The 27,794-nt window shown below is 40.2% G+C and overlaps 1 protein-coding gene and 1 long non-coding RNA gene across 3 annotated transcripts in view; one reads left to right on the plus strand and one right to left on the minus strand.

The window, feature by feature from the left end:
* LOC123637824 overlaps nt 1-22,491 on the plus strand; it is a 35,694-nt gene extending 13,203 nt beyond the window's left edge. For both annotated transcript variants that reach the window (XR_006735076.1, XR_006735077.1), the window contains exons 3-4: nt 21,716-21,751; nt 22,352-22,491. This is a non-coding gene — a long non-coding RNA (uncharacterized LOC123637824). The remainder of the gene's footprint in view (nt 1-21,715; nt 21,752-22,351) is intronic.
* ETF1 (eukaryotic translation termination factor 1) lies at nt 128-27,748 on the minus strand. The gene is made up of 11 exons (XM_045550913.1): nt 27,545-27,748; nt 27,280-27,383; nt 9,918-10,093; nt 9,392-9,531; nt 6,039-6,177; nt 5,518-5,708; nt 4,605-4,734; nt 4,215-4,370; nt 3,726-3,790; nt 2,763-2,910; nt 128-2,496 (listed from the first exon to the last, which is right to left on the minus strand). Exons 2-11 carry the CDS (start codon nt 27,363-27,365, stop codon nt 2,414-2,416), a joined length of 1,314 nt encoding a protein of 437 aa, XP_045406869.1. The 5' UTR covers nt 27,366-27,383; nt 27,545-27,748; the 3' UTR covers nt 128-2,413.
* Nucleotides 27,749-27,794: the final 46 nt, after the last annotated feature.

Consider the following 27,794-nt stretch of genomic DNA (forward strand, 5'->3'; position numbering starts at 1 on the left):
CAACTCAAATCTAAGGCTGAAAAGTTATTAGCCATGACTAATCTGACATATGCCTTGGAGAACTCACACTACCTCTAGTTCAGACTTTTCTAGGAATAGTCCTAAAAAATCTCAAGCACACAAGGTGTATTCTTAAATATGGTTTAATACTCTTCTCCATTTCTGTACATCACAACACCAAGATTTCGCTGCTTAGGATCTCTCTGCAGAGGCTATAGAGAATGCAAAGGCTACGGTTTTCACCCCCTCTTATTTATGTGTTTGTATGTGTAAGTGTAATACATATCAGTATATATTGATACACACATCAATATATAATGCAATATATATCACCCAAGAGAACACATTGATTAAAGAAATACAAAAATTTGGCATCATTTCCAAACTTAAATAGTAAAAATAAAAACTACAAAAGGAGCTGCATACCCTAAATGTATCATGTGAAACAACAAGCATATTCAAAAATGTAAATTTACATCCAATTTCTCTGGTCTTGTCATATCACATCAGACCCATTTACAATGGCAAAACCCTAAGGTACTGCTGTGAAGAGAGCATGTTTGCTCACTCTTGGGTGTTCTGCAAACAAACAGCAGAGCCCAAAGCAAAAAAAGAAAAAGAAAAAAAAAAAAAAGAAAAGAAAAAGGAAAAAAAAAAAAAAAAGCCTGTTCCGGTGAAGCCTCCTGCGTCGATGAACACCAAAGAATCGACTCTTCTCACTGGGGGTTGAGACATCAGGTTACACATTGACAGACAGTCGTTTGGACCTCAGAGTATACAGTGTGAGAACCAGAAGCTTTACATTTAAGACATACTCCCTTCATTCAAGTGAAACAGGATTATTGGAACGATAGGCAGGTCTGTAACCTGGGAACAAGGAGCTGGTTCAGACCAATAAAGCTACAAGTGACTGAGTCAAGTCAGTAAATAACAGCAGTCAGGCACTAAAGTGTTAAAAGTACCCAATTTGAAAACCAGATGTGCCCCACTACCTTCGTCAGTGTGGGGGTGATACCAATTGACTTTTAAAACCTTTGGTCCTTCAAAGTCCATTTGGTATACTTTTTTCCATTGCTACTACTGGGCACATACTATACACTTTGTTCACTGTCACCACCTCGGGCACGCCATGACCTTGCATGTCAGCTGGGTTCAAGTCTGACTTATAACCCAGCTCTGAAGGATGAGCTTCAGGATTTTAGGCCAACTTTTGGATCCAATATGGTCTTAAGTCCATGGTGCCAGAAGCTGTGTCCCATCCCTTCCCACCCATCTCCCCTAATTTCTCATGTGAGAGGTGCTTGCTTGTAAGCCCCACGTTAGAAACAGATGTTCCAACCCCACCAGGAGGTCAGAAGTTTATAATTACATGCAGTCGTACATGTCTTGTCCGTCGTTCCTGTGAAAAACCTTGCAGTTCATTTTAATAAATCAAAACATTCACATAATCTCATGCCATCCAACACAAGGAAAACACATCCACCTCCCTTTTACCAAGGATAGACCCAAGCAAAATAAAATAACCTTTAAATTTCTTTGCTTCCACTTAAATTGCATGTTTTATTTCTTCCAATCCCAGCAATAGCACAGAAGCCCCATAATATCCATCCCAAACTGGTTTCTAGTAGGCTAAGATTGTGGGGACCCTTGTCAAAACAAGTGATACAAAGGGCTCCCAAACACCGGGCACAAATGCGTCTGTCTGCTAAACAGAAGTAAACAGTGCACTGGCCCAAATGCTTCATGAGTCAGTTGGATTTTGCAATGCGATTTGCATCCTTGAAACTGCCAGTCTGGAGGGGGAGGGGTAGTGTGAGGGAGTAAAGTTGAAATTGCCTCCTATTAGCTCACCCTTTCAACATTAAACAGAGACCGAGAGAGAAATGGTTCCAACATTTCACCACATATATTTCTTCTTATGCAGTCTAAGCTGAGAATGCCATGTAAATGGGTCACTGCGAAATGCAGCAATTTAATTTTTCTCCAATCAAAATAAGAAACAAACCAGTATGATCTCACTTCTATTAACTTTTGGAGGTTTACAGCAGTTAAAGTATTTTTGCTTCTATGTATGAAGGTTAAAAAAATCTTTTTTTTTTTTTTTTCCATAAAATACAAGAGCAACCAATTTCACCATCGAGTAAAAGTAAAAACTGGGATTCTTTTTTAAATTAGTCCAAAGTGGCATTTAGGAACTTAGTTGTAGGCTGCTGCGCTGACACCATGACAAACCAATGTGTAGGGTTGGATCTGGTTTTGTTTCGGTTTTCTTTTCAATATCCAATGCTCATGGATTAAGTTCTGGAAATGTTCCAATTGTAAGGCAGGGATCTGTTTGGATTCCACCACGGGTATGCTCCTTGGGTTGGATGCTGGAGGGTGAGGCACATTTTGCCGGACCCATGTCGACTACCTAGTAGTCATCAAGGTCAAAAAATTCATCGTCTCCTCCTTGATATTCCATTCCCTGGAAATCTACTCGGTACCGCAAGATACCTGGGGAAACAAACCAAAGGGGTAAATTATCTGTGTTCATGGAATGGGGGTGGAGGATGGTCACTCTAAGGGAAGCCCAATTCTCTAGTAGAATTACAGACAGCAAAGAGTTAATGGTAAAAATTGGTCCAAATTAAGGAACCCGTAGCCACCTCCTGCCCTAGTCATCTGCCTCAGTAGATACTGAGCACATCTCACCTGAAGAAATGCTAGGCAGGAAAGGCCTTGGCCTGAGACCTGGGTTTTAAGTTTGATTTGCCACTCACCTCCAATTCCACCAAATCCTTTCACAAATTGGGATCCTTCTTGTGACTTATCTGTGACAATTTCCAACGTAGCTCCAAATTTTTTATAGTTGTTAGCAAACCATTCCAACAAGGGCATACTCTCAATAAGCTCATGTTCCTGTCCTGTCTACAGAGGTGACCATGAGATACAAAAACAAGAGGATTAGGATATATCAAGGCTTAGCCCCTCACTCCCCCTGCCGACCACCACTCTCATTCTCCCATTCATAATGTGTTATGCATATGTATGTACATACGCGTGTCTATGTGTAAAGACAAGTGAATTCTCAGTTTTGGTAACATGATAGGACACAGCAGAGAAATTCTGATTATTTCAAACACTTCTCAGGCTCTACCCTCAGTAATAAAATGTCAACACACTCAGTGGTTTTTCAGCTTATGATTCCTGTTGTTGATTCTAGAAGTCAGGTTGTTATAGTGTCTCTAAGCAGCACTCATTCAACAGCCCAGAAGAGACAAGCCAGAACTGCTTCGGGGAGTGGGGCCTTGTAAAGAACAAAGCTCTCCAATCAGAATTTGAAGAAGCTACCCCTTAAAGCCATCTTGTGGTGATACATTTAGACCAAACCCAGAGAAGCTGCTGCACTGGAAGAGCTGATATAGTAAATGAAGAAAGCAGCACAGGTTTCACAGTGCAGGAGAGGCACTACTCAAATTAAATTCTCCTATTTATAATTTCAAGGATAATGAGAATGTTTTCCTGATTGCTTAACTACTTTAAAAAATAAGAGGCCACAGTAACCATAAGGTGGCCTCTTTCCTTGCAATCAGATTGGAATGTGGCAGATAGGAGCTGACCACCTCCACTGATACCCCACCCCGAAGCATGCGCTTCAGCACCCCACGGCTGACACTCTACACTGCCAGCCTGACATGTGGATTCCTCGCATGTATCATCAAGGCAAGAAAACAATCACATACCTCTTTGTCTGTGAAATGAGACTTATCCTTTTCTTGTTCTGGAGTTAGATAGAGAATTTTCTCCTCTGTAATATTAGGAGGAAAATGTGTTATCCTGGCTCTCATATTCTAATGGTGTAAGCCCCACATGATGAGGTTAGGTTAGGTGAGGAATGGGCTCCTAGATTCACTCTATCAACCTTTTTTCCATAATCACATTAGCACGCACTGAATGTCTACCAGGTATAAATGCTCCAACCGTAAGGAAACGTCAAAGACATTCCAGATACAGTTCTGGTCCCCAGTAAATTTAACAATCTTAACCAGACATTAAATAGTTCAAGCAGAAAAATCTATGCAGGTATGTGTTACAGGCTGAAGGAGTGGGGAACAAGAGGGTAGATCTGTCTTGTGATTGCTCCTACAATCAGCCACCCTTCCCTAATCTCCAGGCCAGGCTTCCTTAATACACAGGTAACAAATGGCAACCTTATTTTCTAATTCTCATACCTTCTGTGCCTTGGCAATGAAGAACGTATCTCATTATATCCAGATTTTCATAGACTATTAGAATCTCTACAGCTCCCATTTCCAAAGCCTTTAGTGTATCTTCGACGCCAAAACAGTATTTGCCCGTGTCCTGGCTGATTTCATCAAAGTATCGTCCTGTGATTAGGGACAGGTCAATTTGACATTAAAGTTTCCCCAGTACATACAAACATACTTATTAGACCTAACAACTAAAGATTAAACATAATGGTTTCACTGAGGCAGAAGATTTTAATAAAAATGCTAAATCTTGCTCTTTTACCTTTTCAGTATCTTGTTTCATACAATCATATACATACATATATACACAGAAACATTTCAAAGAATAAAGTAGCTGTATTTCATTGATACCTATTAATTTCTTCTCTTGAATGAATTTCACGTTGGAGAGGACTTCAGTAGATAACTCAATAGCTTGGTTGAATCCATTTTCACCACCATAGGATATATCAACTAATTTTAAAACTTTTGATTGCAACCTCTGACACACACAAAAAAATATCGTTAGTACTTCAAAACACCTTTACCAAAACCCACTATCTCTTAATGGCATGGAAAGTTCAGCAATATGATCACTGAAGTTTAAATATGGGGAAGGAGCCTAATTTATTCAAAAGCTACTCACAGTGAACAATGCTGTCAGGGTAAACTTTCCCAGCCAATCATATCACACATTCTATTAGACCTACTACAGGATATCTCATCAAGCACAAACAAAAATAAGTTTCTTATGGAGGAAAGGGGGAATCACTGGCTCCTGCCAAATAAGGCAATAGAAAGCTTTAGACATTTTCTTTGGTGGACTTTCTACCATAACCTCTGGAAGAGGTTATGCCATCTGCCATCTCCTCTGGAAGAATACCTTGGGGATGTGTTATGGCTGAGCCCATGACATAAACCAAAAGATCCTGCTGGATTAAATGCTTTGGGCTAATCAGCTCTGTCATACTGTTGAGAGTTTCACTGCTTTACTTACCTTCAGGAATAAATCAGAAAGATACTACTAAACCAGGGACCTCCACAGAGCCTATAAGGAACCCACCTAAAAATGGCCGATTTCAGAAGAGAAAGACCCAGAAAAACATGAGGGAGTGTTTTCTAATAAACACCTGTAATCACACCACCATTTATCTCAGAGCTAGGTTTTTAACCCAAGAAATATATCACTGTAAGTTCAAAAAGATGTGTATGCTCCAGTGCTCATACAGAAGACTCATCTACTCCCATCTAGAGATATACATAATGGAGTCTACGCATCACTTACCTGATCAAACATATCAGACTGACTTAGTTCAGTTTTGAAGTCGGCTGATCCAGCTAAAACGAGACCAGCCACATTCACTTTGTCCCCAGAAATAAACAGCTGCACAGCAGTCTCTGCTACTTTCCGAACATAGTTATGTCGCTTTTCCATTCTTAAACGGGCAAAACGCAAGGCTGACTGACCTCCTCTACCTTTGACACAAAAGTAGTGAGAGAAAATGGCAATTATTAAGTAGCATAAGATGCCTTGCAAATTAAATATAAAATCATGTCATTATCCAAGTAAAGGACAAAGAAAAATCACCATTCCCTTTCTAAATGTTTAGCATAAACTGCTACTCATTTTCAGAGACTGACTACTAATTCTGATGCCAAGGGAAGAGCCATAAGCACCAATGAGTCATGAGTCATTCTAGGGTGCTTTTCTCCCATCATCTGAATTTACTTCCCCCGCAACATACTATTTATTTTCCTTATTGCTAGACACAGAGAAAGTGGGCTCACAGTCTCCTCCTATATTACCGTGTTTCTTTGGGAGATCCACAGTGAATTTGTGCAGGACTTCTCTTGTGTTTCCTTGGAGAGTGCCAAAAAGTGCACCACTACCATCTATGACAATGAATCCAAACTTGCTATCGTCGGAAAGTAGTGCTGTAAGAGCCTGAAAAGGAAACACACATACCACATGCTAAACCCCAAAGCTTTGCTTAGGTCAAGACAAAACCTGAAAGGACATAAACAAACTCTTTCAACCCACTCAACATGCTACATAAGTACTGTGGAAAAACACTTTTATGAAATAATCACAGACTTCAGCTATAACTATGGAACTCTTATGGACAAATTTGAACCCAACAGAGAAATAACCAACGATACCTATGTGAACCCCTTCAACATACCTGACCTGGGCATGTGAATATAAAACCAATAAAAACATCTGTACACTCATGTTTATAACAGCAATATTCATAATGGCTAAAAGATGGAAGTAACTCAAGTGTTCACCAATCGAAGAGTGGGTAAGCAAAATGTGGTACAGCCATACAATGGACTATTACTCAGCCTTAAAAAGGAAGAAAACTGTGCAATATGCTGTTACAACATGTATGAGTCCTGGGAACATTATGCTAAGTCATGTAAGCCAGTCACAAAAAGACAAATACTATATGATTCCACTTTTACGTGGTGCTCACAGTCGTCAAAATTACATAGACAGAAGGTAGGAATGGGATCGCCAGGGTCTTGGGAAAAGGAGGAAGTATACCTATTCTTGTTTAATGGGTATATAGTTTCAGTTATATAAGATGAAAACAGTTCTGGAGATGAATGGTAATGATGGTTGCACAACACTGTCAATGTATTTAATACATACTGAACTGTACACTTAAAAATGGTTAAGATAGTTAAAAAAAATTCAAACCCTCCCCCAAACAAAACTCAAATATAGAGTTATAAGGCTTAACCTTTTCCTAATTCTTGATTTGATTTTAACTGATGATAACTTATGAGTATAGCATTCAAATTCAGGATCTAACTTCCGAAAATTGACTTTCTGTTACCGTTAACAACCCTGACATTAATAGGCAGCATCCAGTATGGCAAATAAGAATATCTTGTAAATCAACTCAGGAGGAGTACATGAGTACAAAACTCAGAAACAGTCTATAAAAAGCCCTTGTTTTGAAACATTTCACTTAGCTCCTGTGTCTTGAGCACTATTAATGGTATCTGGATATAAAACTCAGACTCAGATTTAAAGGTATTATAGTATAGCTGAAGATTCTGAGTTTATTTTTTTTTAAAGTGACACCATCTTGCTCTGTCGCCCAGGCTAGATATAAACCTTGAACTCCTAGGCTCAAGTGATCCTCCCACCTCAGCCTCTCCAGTAGCCAGAACTACAGGTGTGTACCACCACACCCAGATAATTTTTAAATTTTCTGAACAGACAAGGTCTTGCTATGTTGCCCAAGCTGGTCTTGAACTCCAGGCCTCAAGCGAGTCTCCTACCCCAGCCTCCCAAAGTGCTGGCATTACAGGTGCAAGCCACTGTGCCCAGCCAATTACAAGTTTTAAGGGGAAACCCCTCCTTCTGGGTTAGCTTTATATCCCAATTATTTCAGCCTCCCCAAAGAGAAAATATTTAAATAGTACAGGGACCCACATAGACAAGAGTTCTCATGACGGAGTTTGAATACTACAGGCTTAACATATTTCTAATTGTCAGGTGGCAATCTCTTCAGAATGAAGAAATTATTACCCATTCCATTTTAACCAAGAAAATACCCCTTCAACTGATGAGAAAGCAGATCAACCAACTAAGAATCTAACAAAATCATGCTTGGTAAAATTAGCATTAAGACATGCATATTGCACATGTTAAAACCTAGCCTTATAATGATGTTAAGGTACATTGACTGAGATTTTCAACAAGTCTGCTTATCAGAGAACAGACTTATCCCTTGTAAGAATTATAATTACCCTGATTAAACAGGATATAAATTGTGTTGTACAGTATATGACATTCATTTCTAGTTATTGACCTATCAGTTAAAGCCAAAATATACAAACCTAGCAAGATTAAATGCTACCTTGGAAAAGGAGTTACGATTTAGTAAAAACAATGAGGCTATCTCCGTAAGTGAGCTAAAGCCAGACAACATGGATACCAGGTACCATTTAAATCAACAAGATTCAAAATCTGCTTTCATCAAACTAGATACAGGTACAGAGTGGGTGGCTAAGAGCCTCCCCAATGAAGCCTCTGCCAGGAAGACAGTGTAGCAAAGAGAAAACCAGTCTGGACTGTCTATGCAGTTGACCGAGATCCAACTGGAAATGAATTTCCCGTCAAGTTAGCAAAAATCATCCATTGTAAACTGTGTCAACAAATGTCAGTTCTAATTCCACTGTAGAGGTTTTTCCCTAGGTCGACGAAAGGCAAGAGACTGAACTAGGAACCAGCTGCGAATTCTTGATTGTTCTACTGTTGACTGATTTAGGTCACTCTAATGAGGTTTCCTTTCCACCATTAAAGTTCATCTTATGGCAGCTCTGTCGCTCAAAAGTTTCATGGGGAGAGGAAAAAAAATAGAGCTCTTATAGTCCTGCCACTAAAAATTTTACAATGTGTGAGGTGAAAACTAAGAATGCAAGAAATATGGGCAAGCATCACCAGTACATAGGGAGAGATGGAGATCAAGCAGCCAATTATTTCTATGCCTCTAATTATGTCTTCAAACCTAGTTTAGCACTTTCCTCAAACATGCTGAATGATCAGCGTCATAATAAATTTAAGTTTTCTTACTTTTTGAAAATAGCTATGTAAAATGGTTTAGAAAACAGTCTGGCAACTTCTCAAAAGGTTAAACATAGTCACTATATGACCTAGCAATTCCACTCCCAGATATATACCCAAGAAAAATGAAAACATATGGTCACACAAAAACTTGTATATGAATATTATAGGATCATTATTCATAATAGCCAAACCACAGAAACAACCCAAATCTTCATCAAATGATGAAATATATATATAAAATATGGCATATCCATAAAATGGAATTATTACTTGGTAATAAGAAGGGATGATGTATACTGATGCATGCTACCGCATGGATGACCCTTGAAAACATACAGCTAAGTGAAAGAAGCCAGTCACAATAGGCCACAAATTTGTATGATTCCATTATATATAATGTCCAGCATAAGCAAATCTATAGAAAGAAAAGAGGTTAGTGGTTGTCTAGAGTGAGAGGGGGTGGGAGGTGGGGTATGGGGAGTGACTGCTAATGGGGATGGGGTTTCTTTCTGGAGTGATGAAACCCCCACCGCCATCAGTGGAGTTCTCAGAGAAATGTGCTTGAACTTCTTACCTCCGTATGGAATTTGTTGTCACACAAATACAATGACGTATTAATTGGTTTGAAAGGTTCAAAGTCAATGTTGACTTTCTTTTCCTTTCCTTCTTCTGTTACAATTGTTCCACAGTAAACAACCAGACCATTTGGAGGTACTGCAAAGAACATAAACAATTTCTCTATTTTAATCCACACCTAATTTTCCTCAATTAACAGAAAATGTTCACACAACCTATTTTCCCTGCCCCTTTAAACCACAATTTAAATAAAGCAAAAATAGCCTTCCTTAAATCTCTCAGGCAGAATTCTCTCCCTAATTTTAAAACTTCCTTTGAGATGTTTCAGTGGGATTTATTCCTTTAAGTATAGTAAATACTACTTAACTTTCAACAAATAAAAAACAAAACAAATAAAAAGTTAAACACCAAGGCCAAAAAGGGACATTGATGGAGGCTGGCTGAGCACCATGGCAGGATCAAAGTAAAAAAATGTAACCAAGACAAACAAACTTGAGAAGGAAAATGATCAAACTCCAAATTACCTTTGTTATAAAGTTTGAGTCTCTGCTGTACAGATGTAATGGCTCCCAGGACTGAAAGGCGGTTTACTCGTGACTTAATGTTAGATGCAGTTCCAAACTCATCTGCTAACATTTTTGCCACTCGTGAAATCTGGTCTTTGGGAGGAATGATCAATGATATCATGCTGGTGCCATTGCTATGGAAAAAAGAGTAACTCATTAGAGGTTCTAATGTCACATAAGTAGAAGGTTTAAAAATCATGTTTTTCTTTAGTAGAATGAACTAAAGTGAGATGCCCCTGAAGTAACAGAAATAGGTCTCTCTCCAAGTAGTAATGTAGGGACTATACTAGTGTTGTTCACCAAAGTATGCCCAGTGGTAGGAACAGTGTTCGGAATATAGTAGGTGCTCAATTATTTGATTGACTAGCGAGTGAGGTGAGCTATGTAAAGAAGGCACTTGAAGGGATACTTGGGAAACACCTCATATTCCCCCACGATAAGGAAAGAAGCTGTAATAAGGAGGTGTCGACAGGCTGGAATATGGTAGGGAGACCTGTCCATGGTAGAGATTTGGGATCTGGTGGCTCTTCAGTGAGAGATGCCATGCCAGGATGATACAAGTCTTTCAGAAGTCTAGACAAATTTATAGTCACTAATTCAGCTCCCTAAGCACCTTGATAATGGGAAAGGAGAGCTTTGGAAGTCACACAAATATCCCAGTTATGAAATCTCTCTCTCTCACACACACACAAACTCTCTTTTTCTAGAACTAAAAAACAGGACCAAAATCTGAACCATGGAGGATACCACCAAGGCCCTGTCACACAGGAGGTCCCTTTTCAACAGCCATTAACACATTTCCTAACTTCAATACTGATGTCAGCAACAAATCTTTTTTACTCACACCTTTCCGAAATACTTATAACCATCAGCTAAGAAATACCTTATTATAATATTCCTACTTCTACATGAAGCAAACATAAAACTATGTATCAAAACATATCATTACCAATCATTAGGAAAATGCAAACCAAAACCACAATGAGATACCACTTCACACTCATTAGGATAGCTACTATAGAAATACCCCAGAAAATAACAAGTGTTGGCAAAACCGTGGAGAAACCAGAACCCTTGTGTATTGGTAGTAGCAATGTAAAATGGTACAGCTACTCTGGATAATAGTGTGGTGGTGCCTCAAAAAAAAATTAAACACTGAATTTCCATATGATGCAGCAATTCCACTTCTAAGTATATACCCAAGAGTGAAAGCAGAGACTCAAACAGATACTTGTACACACCAATGTTCATAGCAGCATTATTCACAATAGCCAAAAGGTGGAAACAACTCAAATATCCATTGGTAGATGAACAAACAAAAATGTGGGGTGTGTATACGTATAGATATGCACAAATATTATTCAGACTTAAAGGAAGGAAATTCTGACACACTACAACATGGATGAAATTTGAACATATTATGCTGAAAGAAATAAGCCAGACATAAAAAGACAAATATTATATGATGCCAGTTATACAAGGTACCTGTAGCAGTCAAATTTCATAGAGACACAAAGTAGAATGGTGGCTGCCAGTGAGTGGAATAAGGGGAAAATAGGCAGTTGTTGTTTAATGGGTAGAGTCTCAGTTTTACAAGGTAAGACGAGTTCTGGAGATTGGTTGTAAAGGAGTGTGAATGTACTTACTACCAAACTGTGCACTTATAAATGGTTAAAATTAATACTCATTAATACTGAAAAAACATGGAAAAACTATTATTTAAAATATTAAAGGACACCATCGTCTGTAGTCCTAGCTACTTGGGAGGGTGAGGTGGGAGGATCACTTAAGCCCAGGAGTTGGAGGCTGTAGTAAGCTACGATTGCACTGCTTCTCTCCAGCCTAGGCAACAGAGTGAAACTGTCTCAAAAACAAAACCAAAAAACCCAAAAACCAAAGGGCACCAAGAAGAAAGTAAAAAGACGAAAAGATAACTCACAGAAAGGGAGAAAATATTTGCAAATCATAAAATCCGATAAGATTTATGTAAAGAATATCTAGAATATGTAAAGAATTCTTACAAGGCTGGGTGTGGTGGCTCATGCCTGTAATCCTAGCACTCTGGGAGGCCGAGGTGGGTGGATAGCTCAAGGTCAGGAGTTCGAGACCAGCCTGAGCAAGAGCGAGACCCTGTCTTTACTAAAAATAGAAAGAAATTATCTGGCCAGCTAAAAATATATATAGAAAACATTAGCTAGGCATGGTGGCGCATGCCTGTAGTCCCAGCTACTCTAGAGGCTGAGGCAGGATGATTGCTTAAGCCCAGGAGTTTGAGGTTGCTGTGAGCTAGGCTGACGCCACGGCATTCACTCTAGCCCGGGCAACAAAGCGAGACTTTGTCTAAAAAAAAAAAAAAAAGAAGAATTTTTACAAAAAGACAAATAACTCAACTAAAAAATAGGCAAAGGGCTTGAACAGACATTTCTCCAAAGAACATATAGGAAGGATGTGGAGAAATTGGAATCTTTATTCAATGCTGTTGGGTAAAGTGGTATGATACTTTTGGAAAAGACACAGTATGTAACAGGATATTCCCCTTCAGGTCTGTTAGCCTGACAGTTTATGCTAGAAAAGCCCAAGCATGTTTTCCTGAGAAATGTTAATTGTATTTTCACTAAATTATTAATAAACTGCTAATCTTTTTATGTTAAGAAAACTAGCTTACCAATTTTATAAGGAGAACAAACGGCAATATAAACAGAATTGAATCTACAACACATAGGATATTAAATGCCCAAACTCTATCCTGACCAGATCTAAAGGCTGGCTTTATTATAAAGCTATCAGTATAAATTGAGCTGATTTTTATCTTGAAGGCAAAGGTTGATCTAATATGAACCAAAGCAATGAAATGTCGTATCATTTAACAAACTGTTTCTACCTGATACTTTGTAAGTCATACGAAAGTTACTTCCTGAGACTTATAGATCAGGCCCTTAAAACCTATGACAAGTTTATTACAGTGGTTATAATTATTAGAATCATGGGGAAATGTGTGGGGTCAAAGAAAGAAAGCGGGAAGACTGCCAGAAATGTCTAAACTGTCCCCTAATTACTGATCTTGCATAATTTCACGGTAGCCCAATATGCCAGCTTTAATAGAATTTCACCTATCAGGAGTCCAGTGGAAGCTGGCAAGAAAAAGAAATTAGAAAGCTGGTTACAACATCAAATCAAATGTGCTTATGTGCCAAGTGACTAGTAAGACAGAGGAGAAGCAGCACTGTAAGGGGACAATAACCCCCCCTATATTAGCTCTGTACCTATAGGTATTTGAAATCTGAAAATGTCTGGAATCAGATTCTAGGAAACATATTATCATATAGCGAAATTCATTTCATAAATGTGTACTATGGTGTTTTCTCTCAATATTTGCATTGGAAAGGGATCTCATTTACAAGAGACCCTGCCCTGGAAGTTTTCTCCTAGTGGTCAATTCCACAGGGCTTCCAGGAAGAATTTTCTTTATAAGCAGACAAGCTACCCAGTACTCCCACTATCAAAAATAGTTACTCTCAGATTGTCAACTAAAGTTAAATCTCCCAAACCAGCATTGTTTCTGTTGGTGTGTCCACTTGAAACCTAGAAAGCTGGTTCATAACCTCTGTGATAGTTCCCCCAGTAAACTACAAGTTGATCAAAGACAGCATATAGGAGAGTATGGCGTGTGCTCTGCTGCCACCCCTTGGATAGGGGAGCAAGTATGCTGGGCGATCTGGGCAGTCAGGAAAATATGATACACAGCAGCTTCAGCAGTCATCACAAACACTTGCTAGGCTTCTGAAACAAAACTTCTGAAAAATCGTTTTTGATGATTCTTTCTGGAGTTATATCAAACTCTATAGGCCAAGGAGAGAAAAGGAGTTTGCTCTGAGGGGCTGGAAACATTGAGCAAGTAAATCTGACTTCAAATATGATCTAGATTGTAGGTGCCATGCTACCTACCTACCTGGCTTCACTAATGCACATGGAAAATATGAAAATATAAAAGATGGGGGAAAAGAAAGGACAAATACGTTTGAATACCAATTTTACTAGCTTATGCTTGCTTCCTGATGAACAATTCTTAAGGGGGCATATATGTTCACCCCAGGACTCCTGGAATCTTTAGGGACCAAGGAAATTCTTTCCTTAAAGAGGGGCTCAGTTCTTTAAAAAGCTGACATGCTCTGACTCACAGAGTAGTTTCCTAGGAGATGGAACTAGCAAAGAGGCAATCAGTAGGGAATGGAATGAGAGGCAGATCCAATTCAATTGAGGAGCGAAGATTCAGAGCTGAGAAGAGGCATCAAACCCTAAAGGTTTAGAAAGTTTGAAGCTAAAGAGGATATTGGGACAAATTAACCGAGTGAAACCAAAATGCCTTAAGGCAATCCTTAAAGCAAGATAATGATGTGGAGGGCAAAGCAATGACCTTAAGATAAGCAGCTACTTACTTTCCATTGCTGATAGGTTAAGAAGATAAACATTCATTAAGCAACTCTACGGTATAGCACAGTTGGGCAACCTTACACTCAAATCCATGTAATATTCCAGAGAGGACAAAACAGCGAACACAACTAAGAACACGATCCTGTCAAAGGATTCCATTTAAGAAATGGTTTAGAAGCACAGCTTGCCTAAGAATTTTTTGTTTGGTAGATTCCTACCAAGTTGTTAAAGCTGAAGCAGTACTTGAAACTTAATCTTGGCTTCTTGCTCCTTTTGAATTACGTGCAAAAGTTCACTTTTCATTAGTTTCTGGGCACACCTCTTCCTACCCTCTGTAGGGAAACCTTAAGTTTCTGAATTTATCTTTATAAATAAGACATCAGACTGGGGAGGGGAAATGCAGATTATTAAATGGATACCTTCTACTTTAAAAATTCAAAGGGTATTTTAATAACTCTTGAAGTTTTATATGTTAGGTTTAACACAAGCAGATCAAAGTTTTTACAGTTAAGTTTCCAAATTAAGATAAAAACACTCATTTACCCCTGAGGGAAGCCAATCAAAGTTGTTAGACCAGTTTGTCTAACACCAAAATAAAATTAAGGAAGCTATTTCATGTTAGAGAGGAGACAATGAGAAATAAAGCTCTCACTACTATAACCTTCTTTAATTCTAATAGTTTTCCTCCACTTTCCTGCTGCCACGATACTCCTTTTCCAATATCAAAAGGCTCTCATTTAAGAAGACCCAGTGAATCATCAGATACAGTAATGACTCACACGGACGTTATAAAAACTGGGAGAAACAAGACATAACATACAACAATGTGTTGCCCAAAGCTCCCAGGGGCCTCTGCTCTCAGAACTCTTTTTGTTCTCATTGGTTTTAGGGGCACTTTCCCTTATCAAAGAAGCTTTCATCAATGCCTCTCCCACAGGATTAACTTCTGAAAAATCAAACAGGTGGGAGACAGGAGGAAGTAGTTGTAAAACAAACAGACAAACAAACCAACCCCCAAAATGACAGCAAAAAAATCCAAATAAAATTCTGACAGGAAGATAATTTAAATAACAGCTTTCACTTTCCTTCCTCTCAAAAAAAGAGGCTACTGACAAGGAAAGGTTTTCTCTCCCTAGGACGGGAGGTCAGAGTAGTACCACCAGCTACTCATTCAATCCAGGGATTCATGGCTCCTGAGCACTGCCCACAGACAGACATTTATTTACATGATTACTCAAAACTGCCAGGACTGAAAGATCTCTAAGGAAGAAGAAAACTCAAGGTAATCAGAGCAAATCCTGAGTTGTGCTGTGTGTATGTGTTTGTGTAACTTTAGGTCTCTCAGGGTCCCAGCCTTTGGATTCAGGAAACTTCTGAAGTAGACGGTCATAAGAATGACAGGCAAAACAAGAAAATTTAGGCACCCTTGACCTGTAAAAATCTTATCAATATTCATCATCATCATCATCACCATCAACAACGCTCAAGAACACTCAAATTTGCATGAGAACTCCAGAATCCTTGGAGAGCTTTCTAAAAAAAAAAATAAATAAATAAAGGACAGGCGCTGGCTCATGCCTGTAATCCTACCACTCTGGGAGGCGAGGCAGGAGGATCACTGGAGCTCAGGAGTTCAAAACCAGCCTGAGCAAGAGTGAGATCCCCGTCTTTACAAAAAATAGAGAAATTAGCCGGGCATGGTGGTACATGCCTGTAGTCCCAGCCACTCAGGAGGCTGAGGCAGTAGGATCACTTGAGCCCTGGACTTTGAGGTTGCTGTGAGCTAGGCTGATGCCATGGCACTCTGGCCTGGGTAACAGAGCAAGATTCTGTCTCAATCAATCAATCAATAAATATTTAAAAAGTTCAGATACAAAAGATCCCTCCTTCAACCATTCTGGCTCAATAGCTCTTGAACAGGAGAGTGAAGGTGGTAGTGATTTGGGGTGACACAGAGTCTTAATTTTCAAGTACAATAGATTTTAACACAGACCTAGGGTTGAGAATCACAGTGTCTGGCCTGCTTTCTGCAGAAGCAGGATAATCTCTGGGTTAGCTGAAAGTAAAGAGCCTCTACAATCTTACCCTCACTCACAGAACAGGAACCCAGAGGAGCCACTTGCCGTATTTACCCTATGCTATGGCTTGAACATGTCCCCCACAATTCGTGGGTTGGAAACTTAATCCCCAGTGCAACAGTATTGGGAGGTGGGGCACAGTGGAAGGTGTGTATGTCATGAGGGCTCTGCTCCCATGAATGCATTAATGCTGCTATAAAATGGGATTGTGGGAGTGGGCCCTCATGCTTGCTCACTCCCTCTCTCTCTTTTGCTGTCCTGCCATGTGAGGAACAGTGTTCCTCTCCCCTAAAGGATGCGGCAGCGTTCAAGGACCCATCTTGTAAAGCACAGACCAGACACCAAAACCTGCTGGTGCCTTGATCCTGGACTTCTTAGCCTCCAGAACTTTTGAGAAATGATTTCTCTTCCTTATAAATCATCCAGTCTTGTATTGTTGTTATAGCAGCACAAAAAAATTAAGACATCCTAGCTATTACAACCACACTGAATTCTAACAGCTCAGAGAGGCCCAACTTTTAGCAGCCAGAACACCCACTTCCCATCCAGCTCATCAGTCCTAAGTAATAGAACTTTCAGGCTAGGACCAAGAATGTTTTAGAGACTGCCTGCTATACTCTCTGGTTGGGATTTGGAGCATATGCTTCCCAAGGAGCTTTCAGCCCGATTGTTTGATGGCTGGGTGGTGGCCTAGAATATGGCTGGCCAAGGTCTTCACCACCCCCTTTTAAAGATCCCATCTATTCCTGTCTCACAAAGCTCAACTTAAATCTCAGCCAGATAACTTCTGGGAAAACCACTAAGCCAGCAGTATTATATGGCTCACCAGCTGAAAATCAATCAATTCTTCTTTAATTTCCACTCCATTTCTGAAATTGTCATTATTTTATTCATTGTCAGTTTTCCATTTTTCTTTTCCTAAATATGCAAAATTAAGTTTAAACTTTTAAACTAAAGTGGTCTTTTTGATATGGGTTTAATATGGGAACAGAATAGGAGAGCACAGGTTTTAGAATTAGGTAGATTCAGGTTCATATCCTGTTCTATCACTTAATGGCTGCGTGACCTAAAGCAAATTACATAAATCCCTGTGGGTCATTTTTTACTTACTTCACAAGGTCGTGAATGTACTGTAACATATGTCAAGTGTCTGTGCTTGAATAGCAGATAGTAAGCGATCACTAAATGATAACTAGATAGAGCTCTAGCTCTTTGCCCTTCCCCCACAATAATAAAAGTTAAAAAGAATTATTATAGTACAGCTACAAATGGGGGGTGGGAGGGTGGGAAGTACTATTAGGTGGTGTTGAAGTCTTATTTGAATCCAAGCAAGTCTGGCAAAGAGTTGATTTTGTGGTGGGTGATGGTCACCTTTAAGGGACTACAGGACTTGCCAAATCTTCCACAGAACAAAAGAACTAAACCAAAAACAATATGGCCAGAACAGAACCTGTAAACTCTGTTCTTTGAAATTTATCATAAGGGATAACTGCAGAGATTCATTCCCCTCTACACTAGGTCTATATAAGTTTTCTGAGGACAGAAATCATTTACCACATAATGGTGTCCACAAATGAATAAATGATTAATTCCTAACATCAAAAATAGGGTCTTTTCTATATACTCTCTTCTAAGCAGTCACCAGAGATTTATTCTAAGCTACCAAATAAAATAACAAAAAATTTACCACTCCTCGAAGAGGCCCTAACAAGCACCTTAAAATGACTAATTGTCCCCAGCTTTCGCTTCACGAAAAAGGTTAAACTATTAGGATTTACCATAACAAAACCAGCACTACAAAAACAATACTCAACACTTCTAAAGTGTCTTCTTCTAATTTTGTTGATCATCACCTTAATGCCACCCACCCCAACCCCACTGCTGCCACTATCTATGAGGCAGGTCAGGGGTGGATCCAGCCTTTTTTTTTTTTTTTTTAAAAGACAGGGTCTCTCTCTGTTGCCCAGGCTAAAGCACAGTAGCGTCATCACAGCTCACTGTAACCACACATTCCTGGGCTCAAGCGATCTTCCTGCCTAGCTTCCCAAGTAGCTGGGAATACAGGTGCACACACCACCATGCCCAGCTAATTTAAAGAATTTTTTCTAAAGACGGGGTCTTGCTATGTTGCTCAGGCTGGTCTTGAACTCCTGTCCTCAAGCAATCCTCCCACCTCGGCCTCCCAAAGTGCTAGGATTATGGGCATGAGCCACCATGCCCAGCCAGGGCTGCCTTTTATAAAAACTTGGTTAGAATATCAAACTGGGAGGGAGGATTCTGTTACCATTCAAAGGGGCTAGAAAAGTTACCTGAAATTGGTTTCCGCAATTCATCTTAGCGTCAAGATGCTATTACCAGATGGGAGAAATACCAAGATTGGAATTTACGGAGGCATTATAGCAGCCTCTACCCTAGGGTACAGAATAACTCAGATGCCCATTTTTTAGCAGAAAGTTTGTAAAGGTTCATTTTAGTGTTTCATCCTTAAAAGTACAAGGACTGCTGTCATCTAAAAGAAAAATGCATATATCTGGTAGAATATTACTTTTTCTACAATTATAGGCATTTGTCTTAAAAAGAAAAAAAAATTTAAAAATTTCACAAAACCTACTGGAATATTCCACCAGAGAGCAGCAGAAGCTGGAAAATTTCTCTAGAGTTCTCACAAACAGTGCAAAGCCAGAGATCGCAATCACAATCGCTGTGAGGAACTCACTACCCGTGTTCTACATAGGACCTTATAATTCATAAAAGTCCTTTCTTTCTAGACTACTATTAAAGTACTTTTCAAATAAAGCAAAAGCTATAGCCTTCCTGTTAACCTTTTTATTATACAAAAGAGTTTCTGGGGAGGGATTTAGCAACAAGTTATTTCCCTCACCACTGATGCTCATTAAGAATAAACATGTTTGGTATTCAAATTCTTCCTAGAGTAAATGTGCAAATAGCATACCTGTTTTCCTTTTATCTTTACACCTAACTCTTAGCACACCTGTTCCCCCTAGTAAATTACAAATCTCCTTGGACAAGAGTCCTTTCAGAAATACGAATCAAAGAGTAAGGCAGTGCCGTGAATAAGTTAGGATCACAGGCTTTGAAATCAGCAAAGTGGGAAGAGAATCTGGCACTGCTTCTTACCAGGGTGTGATATTAGACAGCTACTTACTTTCTCTGCACTTCAATTTCTTCATCTGTGAAATGGCAATGGCATTCCTCAGAGCTATTCTGAGGAGTCAGAATCTATGCTATTCATCTACTCATCTTCAGAAAACTAATTTCATTACTTGATTAAAATACATCTTAGGTATGAACCTCTAATAACTCCTGCATCTTTCCTGAGGATCCACCTTGCTCAACTAGAGTTAGGAAGGCTAGAAGATGCCAAATAAATAAATAAATAAACACGGTAGCTCAAAAACAAGAACTTCTTTTCAGTAAAAAGCTAAAAATATCAGAGGCATTACGGAATTAATGTTTGGGGATCAATGCACTTTCATTTCTTGCAAACTAAAGCTTATTTGGGCTGAAAAGCAAATTTGTCTTGGGACTGTCTTAAATTCTGTCATGCCAACTTTACCAACAAGGTACACATGTGTACAAATGCTCTGCACTGTTTCAATACTGACAGCTCATCAACCATCGAGCAACACAAAGCTTTGGATCTAATTTTAGGCTAACTGGCTTTTAATAAAAAATGAATTTCATTTACAATTTCAAAGTTGCAGATCACTTACAGCTCCAACCCACCATTGTATCAAAGACACTGTATCAACCAAACAATACAATACCAATGTTCAAAGTAACATTCTTTGACAACATTTTCCTTGCTTAGGAAATTTGCTAACTTTTGCTTGAGTAGACACCATGGCTTTTCCTTTCTGACAATGTTCAACATCTCATGCAAGACCCTAATCAAGTATTTATATTAAAGCCCCTTCAACATGTACAGTGCTATTCTGTACTTACTAATATGGTGCTGGAAATGGTTTATATCTGCAGGCCCCCACTGCATCTCCCCCCATGGCCTGTTAGGAACAGAGCCACACAGCAGGAGGGATCTAGGCTGCCTGCTCCTTATGAGAATCTAATGCCTGATGATCTGAGGTGGAGCTGAGGGCGGTGATGCTAGCGCTGGAGAGTGGCTGCAAATACAGATTATCATTAGCAGAGAGGTGTGACTGCACAATAAAAACGTAATTTGCTTGAATCATCCCAAAACCAAACCCTCCCACCCCGTCTGTGGAAAAACTGTCTTCCATGAAACTAGTCCCTGGTGCCAAAAAGGTTGAGGACTGCTGGTTTATATCATCACTCTATGGTTGTGCAGCAGACCATGTTCTCATTTTATTACACACTTCTATAATGTCTAGTACCCAACTCACAGCAGATGTTTGATGAAGCTTACTAGCTGACTGGTTAATAATAAAAGGGCATTTGTAGGCTTTATTTTTCAATATACCTAGATGTGTGCTTTGGGGAAAATGTAGTTTAGAAGGTCACAGAGAGCAGGAAAAAGAAACTTTTATTTCTACTACGATCATTCTTCTAATGGGGATCTTAGAAGATCCAATGAAAATGTGAAAATAGAAGAGTACAAGCCCAAATGCAGAGTTATCTGCAAGACAAGAACCAGCTGTCAGGCACCTGAAAATGTCAAGTACTCTGAACCTGGTAGGAGGGATTTTGACAAGAGTAAAGACTGTGGGCAAGGGTCCAAAGTATGTCAAATGGCATAAGATAAAGCTGCTATAACAGAGGGCTTCCTCAAGCTCTCTGAGGACAGTGTCCCAGTGAGAAACCTCAGACTCTCAGTTTCTAACCTGCTGCAAAAAAGAGCCTTGAATGTACCTAATCCCTCCCCCACCTCACTAAGATAGAAGGCTGCTGAAGAATTAAGAGACACCTACAGAACGTATCCTAGGAGAAGGTTCTATTCTGAGATCCCTGGAGAATAGGCTGGACTTAAAAGAAATTTCTACTGTCCAAGTTCTTAGTTGGACAGATCTAGCAGTGGGAAGGTAATTTCTTCCTCCTACTCTTCAAATAGGATCTTAGATCATTTAGCCCTCCTGCAAAGCAGACACTAAGTTCTTTCACAACCAAACATCATCTTCCCAGCACGGGGTTGTGCTGCACGAAGCATACCCTCAACCCCAAGTTTGAAGAAAAAGAGGATGGGACAGACCTATAACCTACATTGTACTCTGTCTTAAATGGTGTTCTAATTAGGTATTCTTGCTTTCCTAGGAGTGTGTCCAGAGTGCGCCTTCCTTCCCTGGAAGGGTAAGTGTATCTGCTATTACAAGGAGAAGTCTGTCAAGACTTGAAATTCAAAGAGAGTAATTGTTCATTAGGCCCACAGTGCATAGAACACCATGCCAGAATACAACAGCTGTTAGGAGCAGTTCTGAGTTAAGTGTCATAGGCAGCCTATGACACTTGGAGGAAACTGAGGAATACCACCACATCCTATCACATATTCTCACCTCCCCTCTTCCCTTTATCACCTATTTATTTCTCCCTTTTCTCATGGTTCAGCCCTATAAGTGGCATCTGTATCCTGACCCCTTAATAATATAATTCCCCACTAGGATATTTCTACCGGATCAATGTTTGTATATACAAAAGGAAGGAGCTAACATTTGCAAAGTACTTTCCAGGTGGCAAATGCAGTGCTAAGTATTTTAACCCGTATTATCAACTGCCACCACCCAATGCAAGATTATTATCCATAGTTACCTATGTGGAAACCAAAACTTGGAAAGAATAAGAGGCCAAGACTTCTGTGGTTGTTTGTTCTACATTTATCTCTTCTCACAAAACTTAAAATATTCGAATTCTTGACTTTACTCTCATGTGGTCTTTTATCTGTCTAACCACCAGAGACTGGAGGATGGAAGAGCCAGAACAGAGGAGGAAAAAAGCCCTCTTAAAGAAGCCTGAACCTTGAATGGTTCAGGGATTTGTATGAAAGACTACAAAGTATCACTTTAGTTACAACCAGCCCCTCAAAGATATTGAGAATCAAAGAAAAAATAAAAGTATCTGAAATTCAGTGCTTTGAGAACATTCCTTTTATCATTAGGTGACCGTTCTATTAATCAAAATGTTCATTTGGGGAAGGTACTCAAACACATTTACCATACTTTATTAGATGAAACAATCTATTCATATTACCTAGAGATAAGATTTTTAAAAATTAACCTATTCAATGATCTCACAAAATTACTTTTAATTCAACATAATGGGAGGAATTCTGTAGAGATTCTTAAAAAATGGTTATATTTGGCGGCAGGAAAGACAGTCACGTATGACCAGGTAGTAATATCTATTTCCTTCAGAGTTAAGATATGGACAAGTTATTTTTAATTAAACAATAGTTTTTTAAAAAAACCCAAAGGCCAGGCATGGTGGCTCACGCCTGTAATCCCAGCACTTTGGGAGGTGGGCAGGCTCTCTTGAGGCCAGGAGTTTGAGACTAGCTTGTGCAACATCATAAGAAGAAAAAAAAAAAAAAAAAAGCCAGGTGTGGTGGCACATGCCTCTAGTCCCAGCTACTTGGAGGCTAAGGCAGGAAGACCACTGGAGTCCAGGAGTTTGAGGTTACAGTGAGCTATGATGACAGCACTGCACTCCAGCCCAGGTAAAAGAGCAAGATCCTGTCTCAAAAACAAAAACAAACAAAAATCCAAAGACTATAGCAGAAGTTTGCAAGCTGCACTGATCTTCAAACACAGGTTGAAGGCTATGAGAGTTAACTGACCGAGCCTTCACCATATGTGAAATATATGAGGCTACCTGGTGAAGGTAGGTGAAAAAATATTCTAACACCCACAGATATAATCTAACCCAGATTAACACTGTCCATTCCCTTTGTCACATTCACCACCGTCCTCGGCTAGAACAGGCTCTAATTATGATTTCTTTCTCTCTCTCTCTCTCTCTTTTTTTTTTTTTGAGATAGAATCTCCCTCTGTCTCCTGGGCTAGAGCACAGTGGCATCACCATAGTTAACAGCAACCTCACACTCTTGGGCCTGAGTGATCCTTCTGCCCCAGCCTCCCAAGAAGCTAGGATTACAGGCAAGTACTACCACGCCCAGCTAATTTTTTGTAGAAATGGGGTCTTGCTCTGCTCAGGCTGGGCTCGAACTTCTGGGCTCAAGTGATCCTTCTGCGCTGGCCTCCCACAGAGTGTTAGGATTACAGGCGTGAGCCACTGTGACTGCCTCTAGTTATGATTTTATTACCTTTAAACTATAAAGCTTCCAACCCTATTTCTGGGGCTACTTCCTGCCTGCTCAGAAAACACTAGCGGAAAAAACAACCAAAAATTCCCATCTATCTTCCTTGTAACCTATGTTTACCTGCTTCAGTTCCTTATTCAAGATACCCACAACCACAGTTCCACTCACACGGTCCCCTAGTTCCAGTTTTGGCTTATGTACACATTTGTCCTCATAAGCCCAATGTGGAAAATATACTAGAAGCAATCATAAACAAGGAAGTACCATCCACTTTAAGTGGGGCCTATGTATACCAAAAGAATTGCTTGGTTATTTTATTAGCACACACAAACTTTCAACCAGGCTTAACTGAAACCAAACTGACATGTTCCACCCAACTTAAATCAGGTATATGTGTAACACTCTTTTCAACTCAGAAGATTAAGTATGATGCTGGTTACAAACAGAATGCTAATAAAGTTCCCCATTTTAGTAACTTGGCCTCTATAAATGCTCTTCTACTGACATAACATAAAACAGAATGTTACAGCTCAGATTACATTTTAAGGAAACCTAGTCTTGTATTTTCTGGGAAACATAAAATATATCCAGTATAGCACATTGGTTTAAGTCCTGGACCCCGCTACATTTTTGCCCTGTGACATTTTGGACAACAAGTCACCTAATCTCTCAACCCTGGATGCCTTATCTATCATATGGTGGCAATACTGATTGTTTTGAAGATTAATGACTTAATAATGTATTGTTTAGCAGAGAGTCTGTAACATACTAAATGCTCAATAAATTATTTTGCCAAGATACTTCACTTTACTCAGATGTAATTTATTAGCGAGCCCATTTTGCAAGTGGTTCCTTTTTCAACCTACATTACATTTGGGTCATATATCAAGAAGTCAATCAATCACACATTAACTATTAATTTCAAAACTTTTGTTCTAGCATATTTTAACCAGTGTTAAAACCAAACCAATCCTTGATTCTCATGCCTAGAATTCTACACTAGTGGGGGGTACTTTTTCATTTCGAAAACAATTCTGTTAATCCACCACTAAGTCTCACTATCTTGTGCTAATAACCATGTTTGAACAAAACCTCAGTTTTCTCCTGAAACCTACAGAGTGTTCCCAAAACACCAGCACACATGGATTCACTTTGCCATCCAGTTTTTCTTTACAGCCCATTATAATCCTCCAAAAATATTTTAGCATTAGGTAAAGAAGGAAAACCATTTTTCACTATACACTACCTATGAAAATCTAGAGCCTGACTTTAACACAACTTAGCAACGAAAATACAATTTTGCTATTCCCCAAAATAAATTGGTATATACTGTGAAACTTGACTCCTTTACCAACTCTGAGATGGCCAAGACTTTAAATTTTCATGAGATCAAGATGCAATCAAATCCCAATTAAAAGCAAAGCAAGACATATTAACCACATTGTTTGCAGAAAGATTTTCTAGCTATCTTAGACAGCTTAATCGTGTCTAAAATGTCTAAACTTCATCACTTGGAATACAAGTGGTGCCTAAGAACTTCATTTTTCACGTGCTTTTAAACTTTACTGAACTTTGCTAAACAAAGATGTAAAGGCTTCAAAAGCTTTAAAGAGAGGTAAAAATTTTCAAGAGGCCAGGTAACATGGCTAGGAACAAATCTAAGAATAAGATTCCATCATCGAGCAGTAGAAAGGAATGTTGTTACTTATTAAGCAGTGTTATTTTCAATGTTACCTCACTCAGACAATACGCAAATTACAGTGAATTCTTATTTTAGACTGCTTCAGAAAACAATGTATGCACTTTCCTGCAAATGAAAGTAATAAAAGAACAAATCAGAACAGGTCACATCCAACTTTAAACAATACTGCAACAACCACAATGTATAAAAACCAACACTCAATTGAGGGCTTCAGCTTCAGAAGATCGTAGTGAAATAAAAGAACCTAATTCCTGGCAGTGCATCATAATAGGTCACAATCTGTATTACCCTTCCTACAGTACTCTCACATTCTGGGATTATTCACTCTATCACATGGCACAAGTTCCTATAAGATTATTAAACAGGTCTGAACATTCTCTTAAATTCAAAGAAAAACCGATGGAATAAAAAATAAGCTGCTACCTTCAGTTCATATTATAATTATGTTTCTCCAGTACACCAAAGGAGAAATGAGCAAAAACCCAAGTTACTGACTAGGGCCAAACTTTCAGAAGCCTCACTGCAAACACAACTGTTGCTAATTTATTAAGAAGCACCATACCAAAAGCAGCCTGTTAACCATGGGTCTTCAGTAGAATTAAGCACATCCCACCTCATAAAGTAGTCATAACAAAGAGCTTGGAGGAGTGGTCATCCTATCATCGCAAAGGTATCCATAAATGACAAACCTGGCCCGGAAACCAGAATGTCTAACTCCTGTGCCGAAATCAACTTTCCACATGGCCTGGGGCAGGCAACTCTGCTATTCTAAGAATGCTCAGACATACAAGTATGTAATGTTCCAAACACTTTTTTTTTCAGGCCACTTCCTGTAAGTAAAAAGTTTCTATTACTGTGAAAGGAACAAAACAAACTAATAAAGTGAGGAAACACCAATATCTCTGGCACACCTTCTTCAAGCCAGCAATATTAACAACAAAAAAGCATACATAGCTACCTTTAATATAGCCTACTCTTCCTACAATGGACACACCTAAAGTTTCTTATCAAAACTTACAAGACTCAAAGCCCACTTAATTCAGTTCTGAAATTTCAACAAGCATTAGTATATAGGGCACCTTTACAATGATATCCCCAAAAGTTCCAAAGAAATGCCAACAGGGACTCTGTTATTACGGTTCACATCAAAGAGCCCACTAATCCGTATTTCTCCTAGATACACACATAAAGATTCATCAACCAAAGCCTATCCTGTCAACCACATCCCGCATACGCTGGCATTTTCAGTTTATAGGTGGGTCCTCAACCGCTAAAACCAGGAAGTTCAAGAGTAATTAGAGGACTTGGGAGAGGCGGAAGACCCAGAGAAATCAGAGGGAGTTAGAAACAGGATGTCCCTGGCCACCTCTCCTTCCTGTCCCATCCAAACTTCACCTACCTGGGCCTCAGAAGCCCAGGAGGGGGAGGCCATTTTAATCAGGCCTTGCTGAGAAACGTGAAGTGAGAAGGAGAGAGGAAATCAGGAAAGGACGTTCGGAAAGGAAGGCCGAGCCCTTTCTCCCAACAGAACCCAAGTCGGCTGGCAGCACCTGGAACCCGAATAGAAGGAGCTGGATTTAAGGGCCTGGGAGGTGTACAAAAGTAGCGGTAGCCTACCACAAGGGGGGCCGAGTGGCCTGAGCCCCGGGAGCACAGGCCCCTTACCCCCAAGCAGGGGAAGGACCCCTTTCTCGGGCCAGCCGCGCCGACCCTAGCCCCCGGGTCGGGGGCTACTACCCAGAGGTCCAGAAGGCGGGAGTTGGCTAGTGCCTGGTTCTCCTCATCCGGCCATGCGGCGCGGGGGCGGTCATCCTGAGGGGTCCGGGACCAAGAGGGCACGGGGGGGCCGGACGCGGCGCTCACCCGCGGGCCGCCTCCAAGCTCTTAATGAGCTTTTTGATCTTCCAGATTTCCACGTTCCTGTCGGCAGCACTGGGGTCGTCCGCCATCTTCTCGCCTCCTCCTCCCTAGAGCGGCCCGGCGGGGCCCGGAGACACCAAGACCACAGAGTTAGCGCCGCCGCTGGGGCAGAGCGGCCCCCTTCCTCGCCACCCCCAAGCGGCCCTCCTCTCCCCGCCCCGCGCAGCCCGCCGCACAGGTCGCTAGCCCTTCCCTTCCCGTGCCGTACCTAAGGGCCCAGTCCTGGGCGGCAGCGGCTGCTCCTCCCCGGCGGCGGCTCCGCGGCGGCGGCGGCTCTGACGTAGGACACCGGCTCCCTCTCTCCAGGCAGCTGCATGTGTTGCAATCCGCTCACATGGGGCCTGTGACATCACTTCCTCCGCCAGGGGCGGAGTAGAAGACGGCGGGCGGAAGGGAGGGGGCCGGTGCGGGTGACGGGAAGCTCTGCGCGCGCCGCGACTTTCCATTGGCTGGCTGCG

Source organism: Lemur catta, chromosome 5 (assembly GCF_020740605.2).
Source record: "Lemur catta isolate mLemCat1 chromosome 5, mLemCat1.pri, whole genome shotgun sequence".
NCBI lineage: Eukaryota > Metazoa > Chordata > Mammalia > Primates > Lemuridae > Lemur > Lemur catta.

Bases quoted from the DNA above. Each gene is read 5' to 3' on its own strand.
- ETF1 (XM_045550913.1), bottom strand. From the start codon at position 27,365: ATGGCGGACGACCCCAGTGCTGCCGACAGGAACGTGGAAATCTGGAAG. The intron at 4,371-4,604 runs GTATCAATGAAA...CCCTAATCACAG, and splicing joins TCAAGAGAAGAAATTAATAG to GACGATACTTTGATGAAATC. The intron at 2,911-3,725 runs GTATGTGATTGT...TCACCTCTGTAG, and splicing joins CTCATTTCACAGACAAAGAG to ACAGGACAGGAACATGAGCT.